Genomic DNA, 17758 nt, shown 5'->3' on the forward strand with positions numbered 1-17758 from the left:
CTTAGTGGACTGCAGTTCATATGATATGCTAATGGAGGTAAACCCTCTATTGTTGCAGGTAGCAACTCTCTCACCTTCTGATACAGCATAGCTCTTGTCCATGTCCTTCCACAAATTTGACAAGTCCATGTCCTTTTCTTTGGTCATGTCTTTTATGCCACTTATTGAACATAAATTGTCACTGGTGACTTGCTACGGCATATTTACAATCACAATGCATTTTTGTCCATTGCCCTTTGGGTGATTCACAATTTTGAATCTTTAGAAGATTGTTGATTTCATGATTGATAATTAGTCAGAAAATATCCCCAGGTGAAGTTTAGTGTTAAATAAAATGAAGTTTGGTTTCAAGGAGAATCTTAGGATTGCTGAAAGCACTGCCTAATTTCCCAAATGAGTTTTAATTCCCTCTTTGCTTCTATTTAATTCTGGACTCATCTATCTCCAATGTCTCTCTATATACTGATGAACTAACTCAAGGGACTGTCCATTCAACTGCATGTCACAGTCTGGATTCTAGGGTGTTTATGAATTTTTGTAGTCTTCTAGAACTTAATGCAATCCACACAAATTCATTTGCAACCAGAAGCATCTGAAAGAAGTCTTAACCATCTATAGGGAACCAATTTAGACTCTGTGTTGAATATCCTCCTCTATGACATTGACATATTTTGGTGCAGCAACCAGAGAAAGTAATGCAATCTTAGTTTAAATTAGGAGGAAGAAGTGTCCACAACGAGGCAGATAATGGTCTCAATTTACTTAGTACAGTATGTACTCTATATGTATGTGTGTGTATATATGTATGTATATGTTTATCTGTGTGTGTGTCACACACATTTATAGTCAAAATATATATAGAGTTTGCGTTTGATTCAGAGAATTACAGTTCAGGAAAGACATTGACAACTTAGAGATGTAGGTGTCTAAGATTTTGAAGGACCTTGTTACAATGTCGTTTGAGAAACAAAAAAGAAGCTAGGGAGTTTTAGGCTGAAGGAGAGAAGACATAGCTGATTTCAAGTATTTGAAGGACTTATATGAAAGTAGAGTTAGACTTGTTGGATTTATTCCCAGAGGCCAGAGCCAGTAGTAGGTAGAAGTTATAGAGAGGTACATTAAGGCTCAATGTAAAAGAAAACTTGCCAATGAAGCTATATTAAAATGGAACAGGATCCCTCAGGAGGCAGTCCTCATTAGGTGTCTTCAGACAAAAGCTGAATGACTGCTTGATTTTTGTTAGGGGATGAGTTGGAATAAATTATCTCTAAGGTCCCTTCCAACTCTTAGACTAGGTTTCTGTGAATAAGACTATTCAGATTAAATACTAAAATATATTTTAAATGCTTAGAAATATGAATAGCTACTGTTTTGGTAAATAATATACAATTTTAACTTAGATAAACACAGTGCTATAAAGCACTTTACTGTAACAGATTTGATTACATTAATTCTTCTTTTTTTTTTTTTAAAGTAATAGGGGTTAAGTAACTTGCTCAAGGTTACATGGCCAGTTATTTCTGGGTGTGGTGCTGAGTATCTGAGCCCAGATTTGATCCAGGTCATCCCGACACTGGAGCCGGTGCTCTTACTCGCTAAGCCACCTGGCCGCCCCTACATTAATTCTTCTTTATAGTGATATAGTCTTGTATATAAGCTTTCTGGTTTAGGGACATATTGTCCTTATGCTCATGACATCAACGTTAAAGTGAGGTTTTTCCACATTCTAAACATTGTCATTTTTATATAACTCATTCAAGATGATAGACTATCAAGGGTAAGACTTTACTTAAAATTCTGGTTTCTGATTGTACACTTCAGGAACAATTGGTTATATAAATATGAATTGTTATTTCCCATCTAGGTCCTTGAAAAGCCAAGGTCATGAACATGTGATTTTTGGAACAAACATTTAAATGAACTCAGGGATTTTAAGCACATATTAATGTATACTAACTCTCTTTGGAAGGAGTAGAAAATTGCTAAAATTGTCTTTGAGAAGTAACATCATTACTATGACAATTGTTAATTATTCTGTAATTGTTGGTATAGAGACACTTTCATAGAACTGGAAGTGAACTGAGGGTCATCTTGCCAAACTCCCTCTTTATACAGATGAAGAAACTGAGGACTGATTTGGTTAAGTGATTTATCCAAAGTCATACATATGGCAATTAATGGGGCCTTCCAATGTATATGATAAGTTTGGTTAGGAAGCATTCATCCTAGTCTTTTCTCTTAGTAATCCTAAATTTTGACAATCACATAAAATTGTTGTAATTTAGTCTGTGAAAAAATATAAAGATCTGTGATCTCATGACAATTATTTATCATTAGTTCCATTTCCTTGCCTCTATTTCTTTCCATCCAATCTAATTATAGTGTCTTGTTTATCTTACTATTGTATCTTAATTTCTAATTAAAATGAGAAATTTTAGTTTCGACATACAATCATATACCCAAGTTCTTCACATTGGATTCTAGTATATACAATAAGAAGACTTGTTGTTCCAGAAAGAGGACAAAACTTTTCTGTTTTATGCCTTTGCACACAATTTACATTGCCTGGGATTCGTCCCATCCTGCACACAGAATCCAGTCAGATAGTTTATATAATGTTATTTGAAAATCTTTAAGTGCTACATAAATGTCAGCTATTATTTAAAGGCAGCATATTATAGTGTCTAGAACCCTAGAAGGGGCAGCTAAGTGGTCAGCAAATACAGTTCAAGCCTAGAGTCGGGAAGACTCCTCTTTCTGATTTCAAATCTGGCCTTGGACACTTACTAGCTGTGTAACCTATTTCCTCATCTGAAGAAAGGAATGACAAACCACTCCAACATCTTTGCCAAGAAAACCCCAAATAGGATCATGAAGAGTCAGATGTGACTGCACAACAAAGTCCTAGAATTGTACCCAAAAGACATGGGTTGAAATCCCCTCTTAGCCACTTACCAGCCTTAAAACAAAGTCACTTACCCTCTTAAAGGCTTATTACTTATCCCTAAAATAGGGATAAATTACACTTCCACCACCTGCTTCACAGGTTTTGAGGAAAATACTCTGCAAAACTTGTTCATCTCTGACTCTTCATGAGCCCATTTGGTGTTTTCTTGCCCAAAATACTGGAGTGGTTTGCCATTTCCTTCTCCAGATGAGGAAACTGATGCAAACAGGGTTAAGTGATGTGCCCATGATCACAGAACTAGTAAGTGTCTGAAGCCAGAGCTGAATTCAGAAAGAAGAGTATCCTTACCTCCAGGCTAACTACACTATTTACTGCACCATCTAGCTGTCCATTATGCAAAGCTTAGGGTGCTTACAAAATATTAATCACTCACCTGAAAGCACAGATATCTATAACTGCTGAAAATTTTTCCCTAAGCTACCTCCATTGTCATTTAGGAAAGATTTGAACTTGCAGCAATGTGGCCAAAAGAATAAGTAGCTTTGTATACATCCATTCATTCTACCTCCCAAGTGCTAGTATTTGAAATGAATAAAAAGGATCTAAGTTGATCTGTGTATTGCATCAGTGGAAGATATTGGAAAATGATGTGGCTTATCATTAGGCAGAACTTTTTCTCAGCAACATGTACTACTGGCCTTTCCTAATAAGTGGGAGTGATACCCCATCTCATCCCTTCTAAACTTGTCTAGGCACTATTCACTCAAAACAAAGTCAACTGTAAGTCATGCCATAGTCTCCCTGATGTCACAGTTCTCTTTGAAAACAAAGTACAAACACAACCTGTGAGTATTCTGAGCTGCCTGAATGAGGACCCAGACAGTTGGGTAACAGCTCAGCCCCTCTGCCTCTACCTCTGCCTGTCCTCTTCAAAGGAAGGTAAATTTTGATGGCCCAAAGCTGCCTAGTTAACTTGGGGTTTACTGCCTAGATCTCTTTCTCAAAAACCAAGCCTCAAACCCAGTTCACTCTGGAGCTCATAGATTGGACAACAATAGGTCCCTACCCAAGCACCACTTAATGGATATTTTTTGGGGCCCTCCTGGTCCAGAGTGAATGTCAATTGTAACCGTTTCTCTTTTGGCAGCAATTCTGAGGATCTTCACCTCCCAGTTTGAGTTATTACATATTTTTTTTAATTAAAGGAGCCATCCCTTGACTCAATTCTTAAGGAGGCTCATTAATTGAATGGGTATTACCTCACTCTAAATGAGTACCTGAAAAGACCTTAGCCTAAAAGGGCCAGGGTCTCCCGTTGCATCCCAGGCCTCCTCCAATCATCCTGATGAATATATGACCACTAGACCCAGATAGCTCTGGAGGAGAAAATGAGGCTGGTGACCTTGCACAGCCCTCCCTCACTCAAATCAAAGTCAACTGCAAGTCACGTCATCATCTCCCTGATGCCATGGTCCTCTTTAAGAACACAGGATAAACACAACAAGTCTACACATCCAAACTGATTTCCTTGAGCATATGTATAGGGAAGCATTCGATTCTCCTTCTTAGGAGGAAGCTAGATGGCACAAGTGAATAGAGTGCTGGGCCTAGAATCAGGAAAACCTAAGTTCATTTCCAGCTTCAAACACTAGCTCTATGACCTTGGGCAAGTCACTTAACCTTCATGCCTCAGTTTTCTAAACTGTAAAATGGGAATAATAATAGCACCCAAGTCTTAGGGTTATTTTGAGGATTAAATGAGATAATATTTGCAGACAGCTTACACAGTGCTTTGCACATTGTAGGCACTTCATAAATACTGGTTTCATTAATGCCTCTTTTATTACTATTTATTCTTTACCCACAAGACAATGAACTCACCTCAGTCTCATGGTATAAGATTGTGAAATAACTAAGATGCAAGTTCTCCACATTATCATACAAGTCAACTCTTCCAGTACCTTCTTCATTTTGCTTCTCACCTTGGAAGGACCATTTTCTGAATCTTTTGAGTCAAACTTTTAAAAACTGACAGCAATAGTTTAATCATATCTTTATCTTGAATATCATAGATGATTTTCATTCATTCAATTCATTCATTCATTCATTCATTTATTCATCTGCTCTCCTTTCCTTTTCTTTTCCCCTCCCTCCCTCCATTCATTCCTGGGTCCTTATACCCAAAGCTTATGTGGCTTGATATACACATTCTAACTACGTATCAGTGTGTCTTCACTTGCCATTCCATTTGATGCAGCATTGCTGAACATCCTATAACAATGTTATCTCACAAGCACCAAAAGCAGTAAACATAATTGGGGGAGGGAAGGATCTGGCTGTCAGTGTAAATGTAAATAGCAGCTGTTCCGTTCAAACTGTTTTAAGAGCCTCCGCACGGTGAGATTGTTGCATAAAATAGACCAGATCTCCAGGAAGCAGATTTTAGCATGAAATTTAATAAAAATGCTGCTATCCCCATGTTTGCACCCTTTTTCTTCACTCACTATTGAATAAATAGGAATAGAGACAAACAGCCGAGAAAAGTCTAATAGTGCTACTACATCCTCCCACACTCCAAACACCTTTAAGTATTTGTTCTCATGTAACTAATACAATATGTAGCTTTGCATATGGGAATAATTGATCTTACTATTGAATATTAATACAAATAATGTAATATTAATGGAGCTACCATGTGACCCAAAAGATCAATGTGAGACTTGACGTTTACATGAGTCATAAGGACAATTTGCCTTCTAGGTTAAATAAGATCATCATTTTAGAGATGGTTGGGACCTTAGACATTATATAGTTAAACCCCCTTATTTTATAGATAAGGAAAAGAGGTCTGGAGATGGTAAGTCACGTAAGTACTAAATGGCAGAGCTTGAATTTGAATCCAGAGTCTCTCTCTCCAAATTCAGCACCCTTTCCACTGTTTGGCATACAAAATCAGTCAACAGTAAGCACCTGCTAGGTTATGGCAGGTCAATGGCACAGTAGATAGAGTGGTGGGACTGGAGACAGGAAATCTCCTCTTCCTGAGTTCAAATCTGGCCTCAGATACTCACTGACTTTGTGACCCTGGGAAAGTCACTTAACCTTGTTTGCCTCAGTTTCCTCATGTGGAAAATGAGCTGAAGAAGGAAATCATGATCCAGTTCAGTATCTTTGCCAAGAAAACCCCAAACAGGGTCATGAAGAGTCAGAAGTGACTGAAGTGACTAAACAACAGAAGACAGTAAAGCGGATAGGGTGCTGGACCTGGAATTAGGAAGACCTGAGTTCAAATCTATCCTTAAATCTATCCTCAAAGACTTACTAGGTGTGTGACCCTGGGCAAGGTTTGCCTTCATTTTCCTCGTTTGCAAAATGAACTGGAGAAAGAAATGTTAAACCACTCCAGTATCATTGCCAAGAAAACTCCAAATGGGGTCACAAAGAGTCAGACACAGCAGAAACAACTGAACGACAACAGTTTTAGATGCTGTGCTAAATGCTGAGCATACAAAGAAAGGGGGAAAAATGTGTTTTTTATTTTTTTATATCATTTATTTTTTTTATTTTTCAAATGCTTTATTAACTTCTGATTTACATCATTCATTTACCCGAGATTTTGAGTTACAAATTTTCTCCAAGCTTTTCCCCTACCCACCACCCCAAAATAGCAGTCCCACAGAATATCCTCTCCTCCAATCTGCTCTCTCCCAAATTTTTTCCCAAACCCCTTTCGACTTTGTGCTTCCAACTTCCCTCCCCCCCAGCCTGCCCTCCCTTCTATCATACCCCCTCTCATCCCCTTCCCCCTTACTCCCCTTGAGGGTGAGATACCCTATTTAGTGTGTATTTCATTCCCTCCTCAAGCCAAATTCAACAGAAATAAGGTTGACCCATTCCCTTTTGCCTTCCTATTCTTCCCCTCCATTGTAACCATTTCTCCTTGCCTCTTCTATATGAGGCAGTTTACGCCATTCTGTCTCTCCCCATCTCCTCTCATTATATTCCTCTCTCACCTCTTAATTTCACCTTTTAAGTATCATCCCTTCCTGTTAAATTGGTCCTGTGCCCTCTATGTATACTTGTAAAAATATATACACACATTCACATATGTATTCATATGCCCATATATTCTCATATATAGACACATATATATTTCTATTCCCTTCAACTACTGAGAAAAGTTTCAAAAGTTACAATTACTGTTTTTCCATGTAGGAATGTTAATAGTTCAACTTTGATAAGTTTCTTATGATTTCTTTTCCCTGTTTACCTTCTCATGTTTCTCTTGCTTCTTTTATCTGAATGTCAAATTTTCTATTCAACTCTGGTTTTTTCAGCAAGAATACTTGAAAGTCCTCTATTCCACTGAATGACCATGTTTTCCCCTGAAACATGATACTCAGTTTTGCTGGGTAGGTGACTCTTGTTTTTAAACCCAGCTCCTTTGACCTCTGGAATATCATATTACAAGCCCTTCAATCCCTCAGTGTAGAAGCTGCCAGATCCTGGGTTATCCTGATTGTGTTTCCACAATATTCAAATTGTTTCTTCCTGGCTGCTTGTAATATTCTCTCCTTAATCTGGGAATTCTGGAACCTGGCTATAACATTCCTAGGAGTTTTCTTTTTGGGATCTTTTTCAGGAGGTAATCGGTGGATTCTTTCAAGCTCTATTTTGCCCTCTGGTTCTAAAACATCAGGGCAGTTTTCTTTGACAACTTCCTGGAGGATGATTTCTAGGTTCTTACTTTGATCATGGCTTTCAGGTAGTCCAATAATTTTTAAATTATCTCTCCTGGATCTATTTTCCAGGTCAGTGGTTTATCCCATGAGATATTTCACATTGCCTTCTATTCTTTCATTTGTTTGGATCTGTTTAACAGCATCTTGATTTCTCATAAAGTCATTAGCTTCCATTTGCTCCAAACTAATCCTGAAGCAATAATTCTCCTCATTGAGCTTTTGAGATTCTTTTTCCATCTGGCAAATTTGGCTTTTTATGGCATTCTTCTCCTCATTGCCTTTTTCAGCCACTTTTGCCATTTGAGTTAGTCTGTTTTTTAAGTTGTTATTTTCCTCAGTCAGGCTGTTGACTCTCATTTCATAATTTTTTTGCATCGTTCTTATTTCTCTTCCCAATTTTTCCTCCACTTCTCTTATCTGCTTCTTAAGGTACTCTATGGCCTGTAACCAGCTCATATTTTCCTTTGAAGCTTTTGGTGCAGGAGTTCTAAATTCACTGTCTTCTTCCTGTTCCATGCTTTGCTCCTTTTTGTCTCCAAAATAGGAGTCTAATGTTGGAATCTTCTGTCTGCTTTGTTTCCTTTGCCTGATCATGTCACCCCTCAGTCACTTGACCCCTGGGCTTTTTGCCACAGTAGGACTCTGCCACCAGACAGGGGAGCTTTCATCCCAAATGCTGGGGTTTTCTCAACTGCCAGAGGTATTAGATGGGTGCCCTCTCTGAGGTTTCCACACGCTCTGGCAAGCTGGACACCCACCCCTGGAACTCCACCCTAGACTGAAATCCAGATGCAAGAAGGTTAAAGCAAAAGCGATTACCCCTCAGACTGGTGCTTGGTTCCCCTACACTCTGCAGGCCAGGAGCTGAAGCTGCCACATGGCACTGGCTGGCTGGGCCAGCGTCTCAGCAGCTTCTCACCCCAGGGGCAAAAGCCATAAACTCCCACTTACTGGGTCCCAAAGTCCAGACTGCACTGACCTCTCACTTTCTCCTTCACATCTATGTGTTGATAATTCTGGAAATGGCCACAGCTGCTGCTGATCTGGAGTCCCTCTGGTCCGCTGGTCAGGCCCGCCCTAAGGCTAAAGCCTTGGTGTGGGGCTGGGCTCGGCTCCCTGTGCACTGTGCTGGCCTATTCCTGCCAGCCTGCCAGGCTGTCCTCAGTGGGAGGTTAGCTTCTCTGTGTCATTTTGTGGATTCTGCACCTCCAAAGTTTGTTCAGCGTCCCCTTTTTACATGGATTGGGGAAGGTGGAAGCCGGAGCCGAGGGGAAGTCCTGCTTCTACTCTGCCATCTTGACTCTGCCCAAAAATGTGTTTTTTCCACCCTAGGAGCTTATTATCTAATGGAGGAGACAGCATGCTAAGAACTCCATATAAACAAGCTATATATAGAATGATTGGAAATAAACTCAGAGAGAAGGCATTAGCATTAAGGGAGATGGAGAAAGCTTTTTGTAGAAAGAGGGATTTTAGCTGGGATTTAAGGGAATCCAAGAGGCAGAAATGAGGAGCGAGTACACAAGGCATTAAGGACAACTCCTGAAAATGCCTGGAGTCAGGAGATGGAGTAACTTGCTCAAAGAACAGCAAGGAGGACAATGTAACTGGATTGAAGAGTTTGTGGGAGTAATGTATAAGAAGAGTGGAAAGGTAGGAAGGGCCAAGGTCATGAAGAGATTTAAAAGTCAAACAGAGGATTTTCTGTTTGATCCTGGACATAATCAGGAGCCTCTGGAGTTTGTTGAATGGGGGAAGGAGGGGATGAGATGGTTAGACCTGCACTTTAGGAATATCAGTTTGATGGGTAAGTGGAGAGTGCTTAGTAAAGGCCTGAACGTTTTATAACTATGGAGAACCTAAGAAAGATTTTTAATCAGTGACTGTGGCTTTTATGAACTTGCCATTTATGTTGCTTCCTCTTTTCCTTGGAAACTGCCAATCATCTTGGCTCACATTAAGCTTGCCCCTTTCCAATGGTCCCAAACAAGAGTAACCTTGTTTTGTGTCACTGCCCAGCATCAATGGCTTCCCACACACAGATTCTAATCCTGCTTGATAGTGATCTTGTATTATTTCTTCTGCCAGGTATGCTCTTATACGTTTGAATTCTGAAACTGTTACAAGATTCTAGGAAGAGTAATTTATTTTTATATCAATTTATCCAAACAGCGGCATTATCACAAAGCTTGAACATCTCAGATTAATTTATTGTAGCACAATTCCATTTCACCATATCATTCTTTTAGGTAAAATTATTGGGGGAAGAAACATTTCACATAATATGCATGTTATTTATTACTTCTAAAGTCCTGTTGCTAATTCCCAATATGAAAGAACAATTAGCAAATCCACAAATTAGGGTCCATTTACTATCCTTATTTCCATTTATTTGTTTATATAATTTTTTGCCACATTAAAGTCACTATGTTAGTAAATGATAACTTGTGTGAACTTGTATGAATAAAATTAAATTTTATCCTCAAGTTTTGCCCTAGAGAGTCAAGTTCAGTAAGCAATTTCACTTAAACATCAAATCTTACTTAAGAACAGAACAAAATATTATTTAAGCTAGAATGATTGTTGTTCTTGGTACAATGATGAAGAGAAGGTAAATTCACAGATTTTCAATTTTTTTCTGTAGGCCTTAGTCATAAAAGGTACAAATATGATTGCAGCAATAACAATAATTTACAAAATTTTTCCTCACAATAGGGTTGTGAAGTATTATTTTCATTTTACATATGGGGAAACCAAGACTCAGGAAGGTGAAGTGACAACAGTCTCACAAGATAATTTCAGAGGCAGGTTTTGAATCCACATCCTCTAACTAAATCCAGTTCAAGAATTAATAAAGGACTCAGCGTAAATGCTGATATTTCTGATATTTTGAATGCACAGTCGAAAAAAATATTCAAATTGAGCTATAATCACAAGGAAATTATTTTTAAAATGTTAAAACTTGAGCTGTAGAAAGGGAAATGATATAATCAAGGACATTTAAAGGGGAAAATCTACTTCCAAATTATCTTTTCTTGGATCCTAAGTTGTTTTCTCATTTGGTGTTTTCTGTAATTAACTTCATCATTCTGCATAGAAATTTATCAAATACTACTCATCTCAGTCTGAAACTGTGAGATTTGGGCTTGGTTGTTCACTTGTTTATGAAATTTGTTCCAAAATTTGTTTTAAAACATTCACTCTTCTGTAATATCTCTCACCTGTCCCATTCTATAACTCCTCTGCTTTCTACCTGTACTATTATAAGGTGTTCTCTACTTCATCCCTGAAGTCACTCTTTGTTTCAATTTGTCTTTATGGCAAGAAGGAGTAATTCAAAAAATCCATTGTGTGAGATGGTCACCCAACAATTGATTTACATGTGGTTGGTTAGATTTGGTTGTTAGTCATATAGCCCCTCTTTGCTTTCCTTAATAGCCCATAGTTATAACATCTTCTTTCCTAGCTCTTTTAACCCAGACTCTCTATACTATTTTTTCTTATTTTATGGTTAGTTATCTTTTCATGTGATTGTCCATCACCAACAAGCATTTGTAGACACTAAGCTTCTTGTAGTCAAAGATGGTGACACCTGTATCACTCATAGTGTCAAATACTGTGCTTTATATGTAGCAGGCACTAACTGGTGATTATTCAGCTTACCAAATGATTCATTTGATCATATCTTAGAAACATGATCTCTGTCTTTCAATAGAATTCCCTTATAATAATATTGTATATTTTGACATTTCATTCTTAACTTATTAAAAAAAGAATTTTATATTTTTTATTACTTTAGAAGGTTTATAATGAACGCAATAAAGGTTTTCATAGTTCATTGAAGTTTTCTTGAAAGTAAAGCAACTATATACATATATCTACATATTATAATTAAGTCATGTTCTTTCTTTAACAATGTATTATCATCATATTGAAAATAATTTTATTTATTATCCTTTCCAAAGTACATCAAATTCTTCCAAAAGTCCTTTGGTACATTTATCAAACATCAGTAATAGACTATGTATTGATATCACTTGGAAGCATTAACTATTCAGGAGTCTAGGGGGAAGGTGAGGTTCAAGATGGACTTAAATAGAATGCAAGTAAAGTACCAAATCTGTAGGTCCTCCTCCCAGGGTATTCACATGTTGAACTTGCAATGAGCATACCAGAAAAGTAATCTGGTCCAGTGGCTAGAACCTTTGATGGGAAATTGAGAATTCTGGCTTCTATTTCTGTTTTTTTTTAACCAGTTTGCTGAGTAATTAGACAAATAAGACAACTAGATAGTGTGATGTATGGAATTCTGGGCCTGGAATCAGAAAGATCTGAGTTCAAATCTAGTCTCAGACACTTATACTTGTATGACCCTGGACAAATCACTTAACTTGAGTTTCCTCATTTGTAAAGTGGGTTTAATAATAGCACCTATTTTTCAGGATTGTTGTGAGGATCAAATGAGATAAGAATTGTGAAGTGCTTAGCACATAGCAAGTGTTGTGTAAATTTTAGCTATTATTATTAATATTAAATTAGAATATAATATGTTTACCTCCTCCCATAAAGGATTTTTGTGAACAAATGGGAGAATGTACACCTGGGCATACTTAAAGATGCATAATATTTTTAAAAATATACGTAAGATACTTCTGTTGAGAATTTATATGAGGATTGATTTTTTTTTTCTGTTAACAGGAGAAGCTTTACATTTGGCTCGGGATTTTGGCTACACTTGTGAAACAGAGTTTCCAGCCAAGGCAGTAGGAGAACATCTTGCCAGACAGCATATGGAACAGAAAGAACAGACAGCAAGGAAAAAGATGATTCTAGCTACAAAGTAAGTCAAATGGGGGGAGACACCTGGCATTTTCATAGTCAGTATTTTAGTGTATTTGAATGAAGGAAAACACGCTAGGGATGCATCAACTATTTTGAAAGAGATCTTTGTGGGATCAAGTGGAGGCTGAAAAGCAGCATTCAAGCATAAAAGACAGGGAAGATAAAAGGAGAAATGTCCCCTTGACAACATAGACAATATAGCAGTGTTATTAACTGCTTTCAGTGAGCTGTGGAACTGCCATTACCATTGATGAGAGTTTCAGGAAAGATGGTTCCTAAGGAAGTGTTGAAGAAAGGGATTTGAGGAGAGCTAAATTCTGATAACTATGCCACTGATTCAGGCAGTTGTTCTTTAATAAATGCTGATGTGATTCTAAAAGATTTTTGAAGGTCTTCAGGACCCAGAGGCATTATGGTAGAATGGAAAGAGAGCCACACTAGGAGTCAAGTCAACAAGCATTTATTAAGCACCTACTATGTGCTGGCCACAGTGGTAAATACTGGAGATATAAAGAAAGGCAAAAAATACACTGTTTTCAAGGAGCTCACAGTCTAATGGGGGAGATAACATGCAAACAACTAGGCAGCTTGGTGGCACATTGGATAGAGTGGTGGACCTGAATTCAGGAAAATCTTAGTTTAAATCTTACTTCAGGAACTTACCAGTGTGTGACCCTGGGCACATCACTTAACCTCTCTCTGCCTTAGTTTTTTCATCAACAAAATGGAGATCATAATATCAACTTCCCAGGGTTGTTTGAAGGCTAAAAAGAGATGATATTTGTATAGCTCTTTGCAAACCTTAAAACATTATACACTAGCTACTATTATTATTAGCAAGATGCACTTAGGGAAAATTGGAGGTAATCAACAAAGGGAACAGGATTAGTAGTTTTGCCACTAATTAGTTAGTAACCTGGGACAAGATGCATAATTGCTATAGATCTCTATTTCTTCACCTGCAAAATAGGGCTGATAAAAACTATTAGCCTCAAGAAAGGCTTAATATTTGGAAGAAAATGTGTTCTATGAAGGTAAGATATTGTACTTTTACTCCCGCTTTCCTATTTAGGATGAAAAATATTATGAAAGTAAACGTTCTAATCAGTGGGGTTCAATTCATTGAGTGAAAGCCTGAGAGAACCAAGAATGTTACTGACAATTAGAGAATAAGAAGATATAAAGATAGGCCTGTCAGGTTCAGGCCCTCCTCTTGACATTTTGAAATATGATGGTGCCATCTATAGGTATTCAATAACATTCAAACAAATGGTCTACTTTACATTTGCCTCACCATGACTAAATTAGGATTTACAAATGAGTTTCTCTAGTTTAAAATGAGAGAAATGAATATGGGTTGCTTAATAACGTCTAATATGTACACATATTTGGTCTACATTTATATTAAGCGTTGATCTACTTTTGAATATGCATATTGTCACTCATTTAAAAGTTTGGATCCATGATGTAGATTAAAATGTTGGCCCTTAAATAGATTTGTAGCTCTTCCTCAAATAATGTTTAAATAGCTGTAAGGACAGTTATAAGGGTGACCCTGAAGATTTGGCCATCATACATAAAAGAAAAGAAACTCAAAGTCACTTTAAAGAAGACACTTTTTAAAGATCACCTGGTCTAACTTCCCCATTTTATTGATGAGAAAAGAGAGGCCCAGAGAGTTTGAATAGCTTGTGTAAATTCACACAGTTAGTAAGGAGAAGAGTCAGCATCTGAACCAAGGTACCTTGCATTCAAACTGTGTGCTTTTTCACACTCCCTGGACTTGTATATGTGATGTTTATAGATATGGTGCTGTTTGGATGGAGGATCTGTTGTTGATTGTACCATACAGGTTAGGTCAATGGAAGAAAATTTTCATCTTACCAAACTTCCATCTCATCTCAGAGAGAAGCAAAGAGAAAACAGGGACCAAAAGACAGATTTGTCTTTTGGTCCCAACTCTGGGGCCAGTGCTCTTACTCACTGTGCTACCTGGCTGCCCCTCCCCCTCTTTTTCTAAACTCATTTCAAGGCTCAGCCTCTGAAGGACAGGACTGATGATAATAGATAGGAGAAATATTTTCCTCAATCTAGGTGTTGCTAACTCAATCTAACCTTATAAGAAATTTAAACTAAGTTGAAACTCTAGCCCATTGTCTTCTGTTCATGCTTGGATTGGGGATATAGATTCTTTGTCTAGATTTCCCCAGGCTGGGGATGATTTGGAAGTAAACGGCATGGTCAAAATTATGTCTCCCAGACCCTCATTAGATTAGGTCCACCTCTCATTGCAATAATACTTCTCTCTCACCAATCAGAGTTGATTGCCTCCTTCAGAAACACGAATCCTTCCAAGGACATATTAGCTTTGAGTGGGTTCCATGAGGGGCCTTTGGCATTCAAGAGTGTCACTGATTCATTTTATTGGTGATATGCTAGTATTACTAATAAAATGATAAATTATGCATTAAACATGTCTCTCAAACTTTTTAAACATCATAGGAACAAAGGGAAATAGGAATAGGTTGATAGGCATTGGCAAAAGAAAAAAGAAGAGACAAGAAAAGAAAGAAAGGAAGAAGAAAGATATAGCATCTGGGCTTATATTGTTAGGATAAAATTATTATTGTTGAAGCTTCTGAAGGATATGCTAAAGGAAAGGACTTAAACGATTCCTAAATATCTATTAAATGGTTTGAATATTGGGTAACTCCATCAACCCTTGCCTTAATTCTGCTTTATGCCTTTTCTCATTAAAAAAAAAATCTATCTCTTCCTATCTTCCCCAGATTGGAAATACAGAAGCTATTCAAGGGCTGATCTACTGATCAGTCTGGCAGCTTTGACTTGCTTCATTTCTAACCTGAGCTGGTTCACCCTTCTGTAGGTAACCTGGTACTACCCTCAACCTATTCTCAGGGGGGCTTCCCATATTAATGCAAAACTTAGTATGGTCTGTAGTTAGCCTACTCCATGAAAGCTCAGAACTCCCAAACTCAAGCAATCCACCATTCTCAGTCTCTCCAGTAGCTAACTTACAGGTGTGTACCACCCCATAGTCTACCACCATATCTGATTTTCTCTCACTTTTAAACAATACTTCTGATCTTCTACTTGAAGGGATCATTAGAGACTGAATCTCAATTTCCTCCTGGAACTAAGTATGTAGGCAAATGATTTGAATGTTCATAACATTACCAGAAAATAAATAGCAGATATTGTTATCCTGGATTCAAGAGAAAGGGCACAATGTGTGTAAATGGTTTACTAATGATTCTTAAAGGAAATCACTGATCAAGCTAGAGGGAAAATCTAGATCCAGTACCCACTCTCAGTGAAATTCTCTATACTGACTTTCCTCCCAATAAAATTTTAAGAAATAATCTGGAGCAGAATCCAAGTTGCCCAGGAGTAATATGGCCTATGAAGTATTATACCTGCTAATGCCTGGTTGCCTCCTAACCCTCATACTAGGGATACCATCAGGAGGTATTCTCTAGACTAAAGATACCTATCAACCCACAGGACCCCTATTGAAGGATGAGGGGTGACTTCATAACTGCCTTTCTTCTGTAAGAAGTTCCAATTCTAAAACAATTTGTGGGAAAGAGGTGTTATGAGTACCCTGATAATGCATTTGACTTCTTTCCTTCTTAATGTGATCTTCCGTATCACCTTGAATTCGACCAGAACTTCTAAGAGGAACTTGAGAGTGATTTATTACCTAGAATTGCTCAAAATCTCAAGATTAACCAGATGAAATAATGAAAGCATCATGATGATGCCAAGTTGAAAGACACTTTCCCTGATTTTACATTTAGTGCCCTCATGGGATAGTACCAGAACCCAAGAACTATACCCAAGTGTTCACAGGTACAGATCTGTGATACAGTAGCCTAGTTAGAGTTGTTCTGTATCCAAATGGCCTGTAGGTACTTGGAGTGCAGCTAATTGACTAGATGCCAGGTTTTATCATTATTTTGGTGGGCATTAGATATCCCATTCCAACAGCTGAATTAAACTGAATACACAAAACTTTAAGCAACAGGGTTTTGCTATTGTAAAGCCCCTCTGCATATTCTCCTAGTCCTAGGAATTCTGTAACTTCTTTCATAAGTCATTGATCTTTTTCAGATTCTAATTTTTCATGATCATCGAATATAGATTTTTAGCATCATGACCAGTCACATCATTACAAAAATTTACATGAAATTATGCAAGTAATTATTCGGTGATATTAGGATACAAGGAAATTTATTTGTACTAGAAGCCATAAAGAAGAGAGAGGTGGTAATATTAAATTATTAGGTACTTTGTATACCTAATAAAGCAAAATTGTATACCTAATAAAGCAAAATACACATAAGGTAGTGTGTCCCTGTGTGTATACATATGCATGCATATACATAGATATAAATATATGTGTACATGTGTAGTAAAAAGTGATTTGATTTATATTTTATAGTTGATTACCTTATGTTACATATTAAGATAGCAAGTCAGGGAAACAGCTCCATATCTGATAAATTTTCTTTGTGATGATTATTTAACATTTCTGTAGGGCAAATAAAGCATTACAAAATGTGATGTTTACATGATGCTGCCCAAAATTTAGAAAGATCTAGACATTTTAAAGATGAAAAGAGAACATAGATTCGGAGCTAGAAGGGAGCTCAGAGACCATTTAATCCATTAGTATTTTACAGATTAAGAAACTGATGCCCAGTCAGTTAAAAATGATTTGTTCAAGGTCACACAGGTAGTAGTGGCAGAGATGTGATTTGAACTCTGGTCCTGGGACTATAATCCATGACTCTTTGATACTACTGTATCTGCACTATGTCTGGCCTTTTCAATCCAAGCACACAGAATTAAATAATCAGGCTAAAAAAAACCCCAATTAATCAACTAACTAGCCTCCTCTTTTACAAATAGCCTCCAGATATTTAGTTCTCTGGATGAGTGCTAAAGGAAAAGAGGATGGCCCACCAGTCATTATCCTCACAAAATGTGTGACTCAGGGCAGAGCAAAGTGCTAAATGGGAGGACAAGGTCTAATTCCATTTGGTAGAACATCTGAAATGAGTGCAGCATTGTAGTGATTCACAGCTTCCCAGAGCACTTCTCTAATTTTCTTTGGCTCAATCTCTACTGAGATACTATGCAAACAGTCATTCTAATCCAAGCCTTCTAATCAGTTTAGGAAAGATGAATCACTTTATATATATATATATATATATATATATATATATATATATATATATAT

At 37.4% G+C, this 17758-nt stretch overlaps 1 protein-coding gene across 1 annotated transcript in view; it reads left to right on the top strand.

Moving 5' to 3' along the window:
- Nucleotides 1–17758, top strand: part of TFAP2D (transcription factor AP-2 delta) — a 90167-nt gene that overhangs the window by 35540 nt on the left and 36869 nt on the right. The window contains exon 6 of the mRNA XM_069070745.1: nt 12349–12490. Coding sequence (XP_068926846.1) covers nt 12349–12490 — 142 coding nt within the window. The remainder of the gene's footprint in view (nt 1–12348; nt 12491–17758) is intronic.

Source organism: Petaurus breviceps, unplaced genomic scaffold, assembly GCF_028583685.1.
Source record: "Petaurus breviceps papuanus isolate PSGF00001 unplaced genomic scaffold, PetGlider_PUasm1.0 90822, whole genome shotgun sequence".
Taxonomy (NCBI): Eukaryota; Metazoa; Chordata; class Mammalia; order Diprotodontia; family Petauridae; genus Petaurus; species Petaurus breviceps.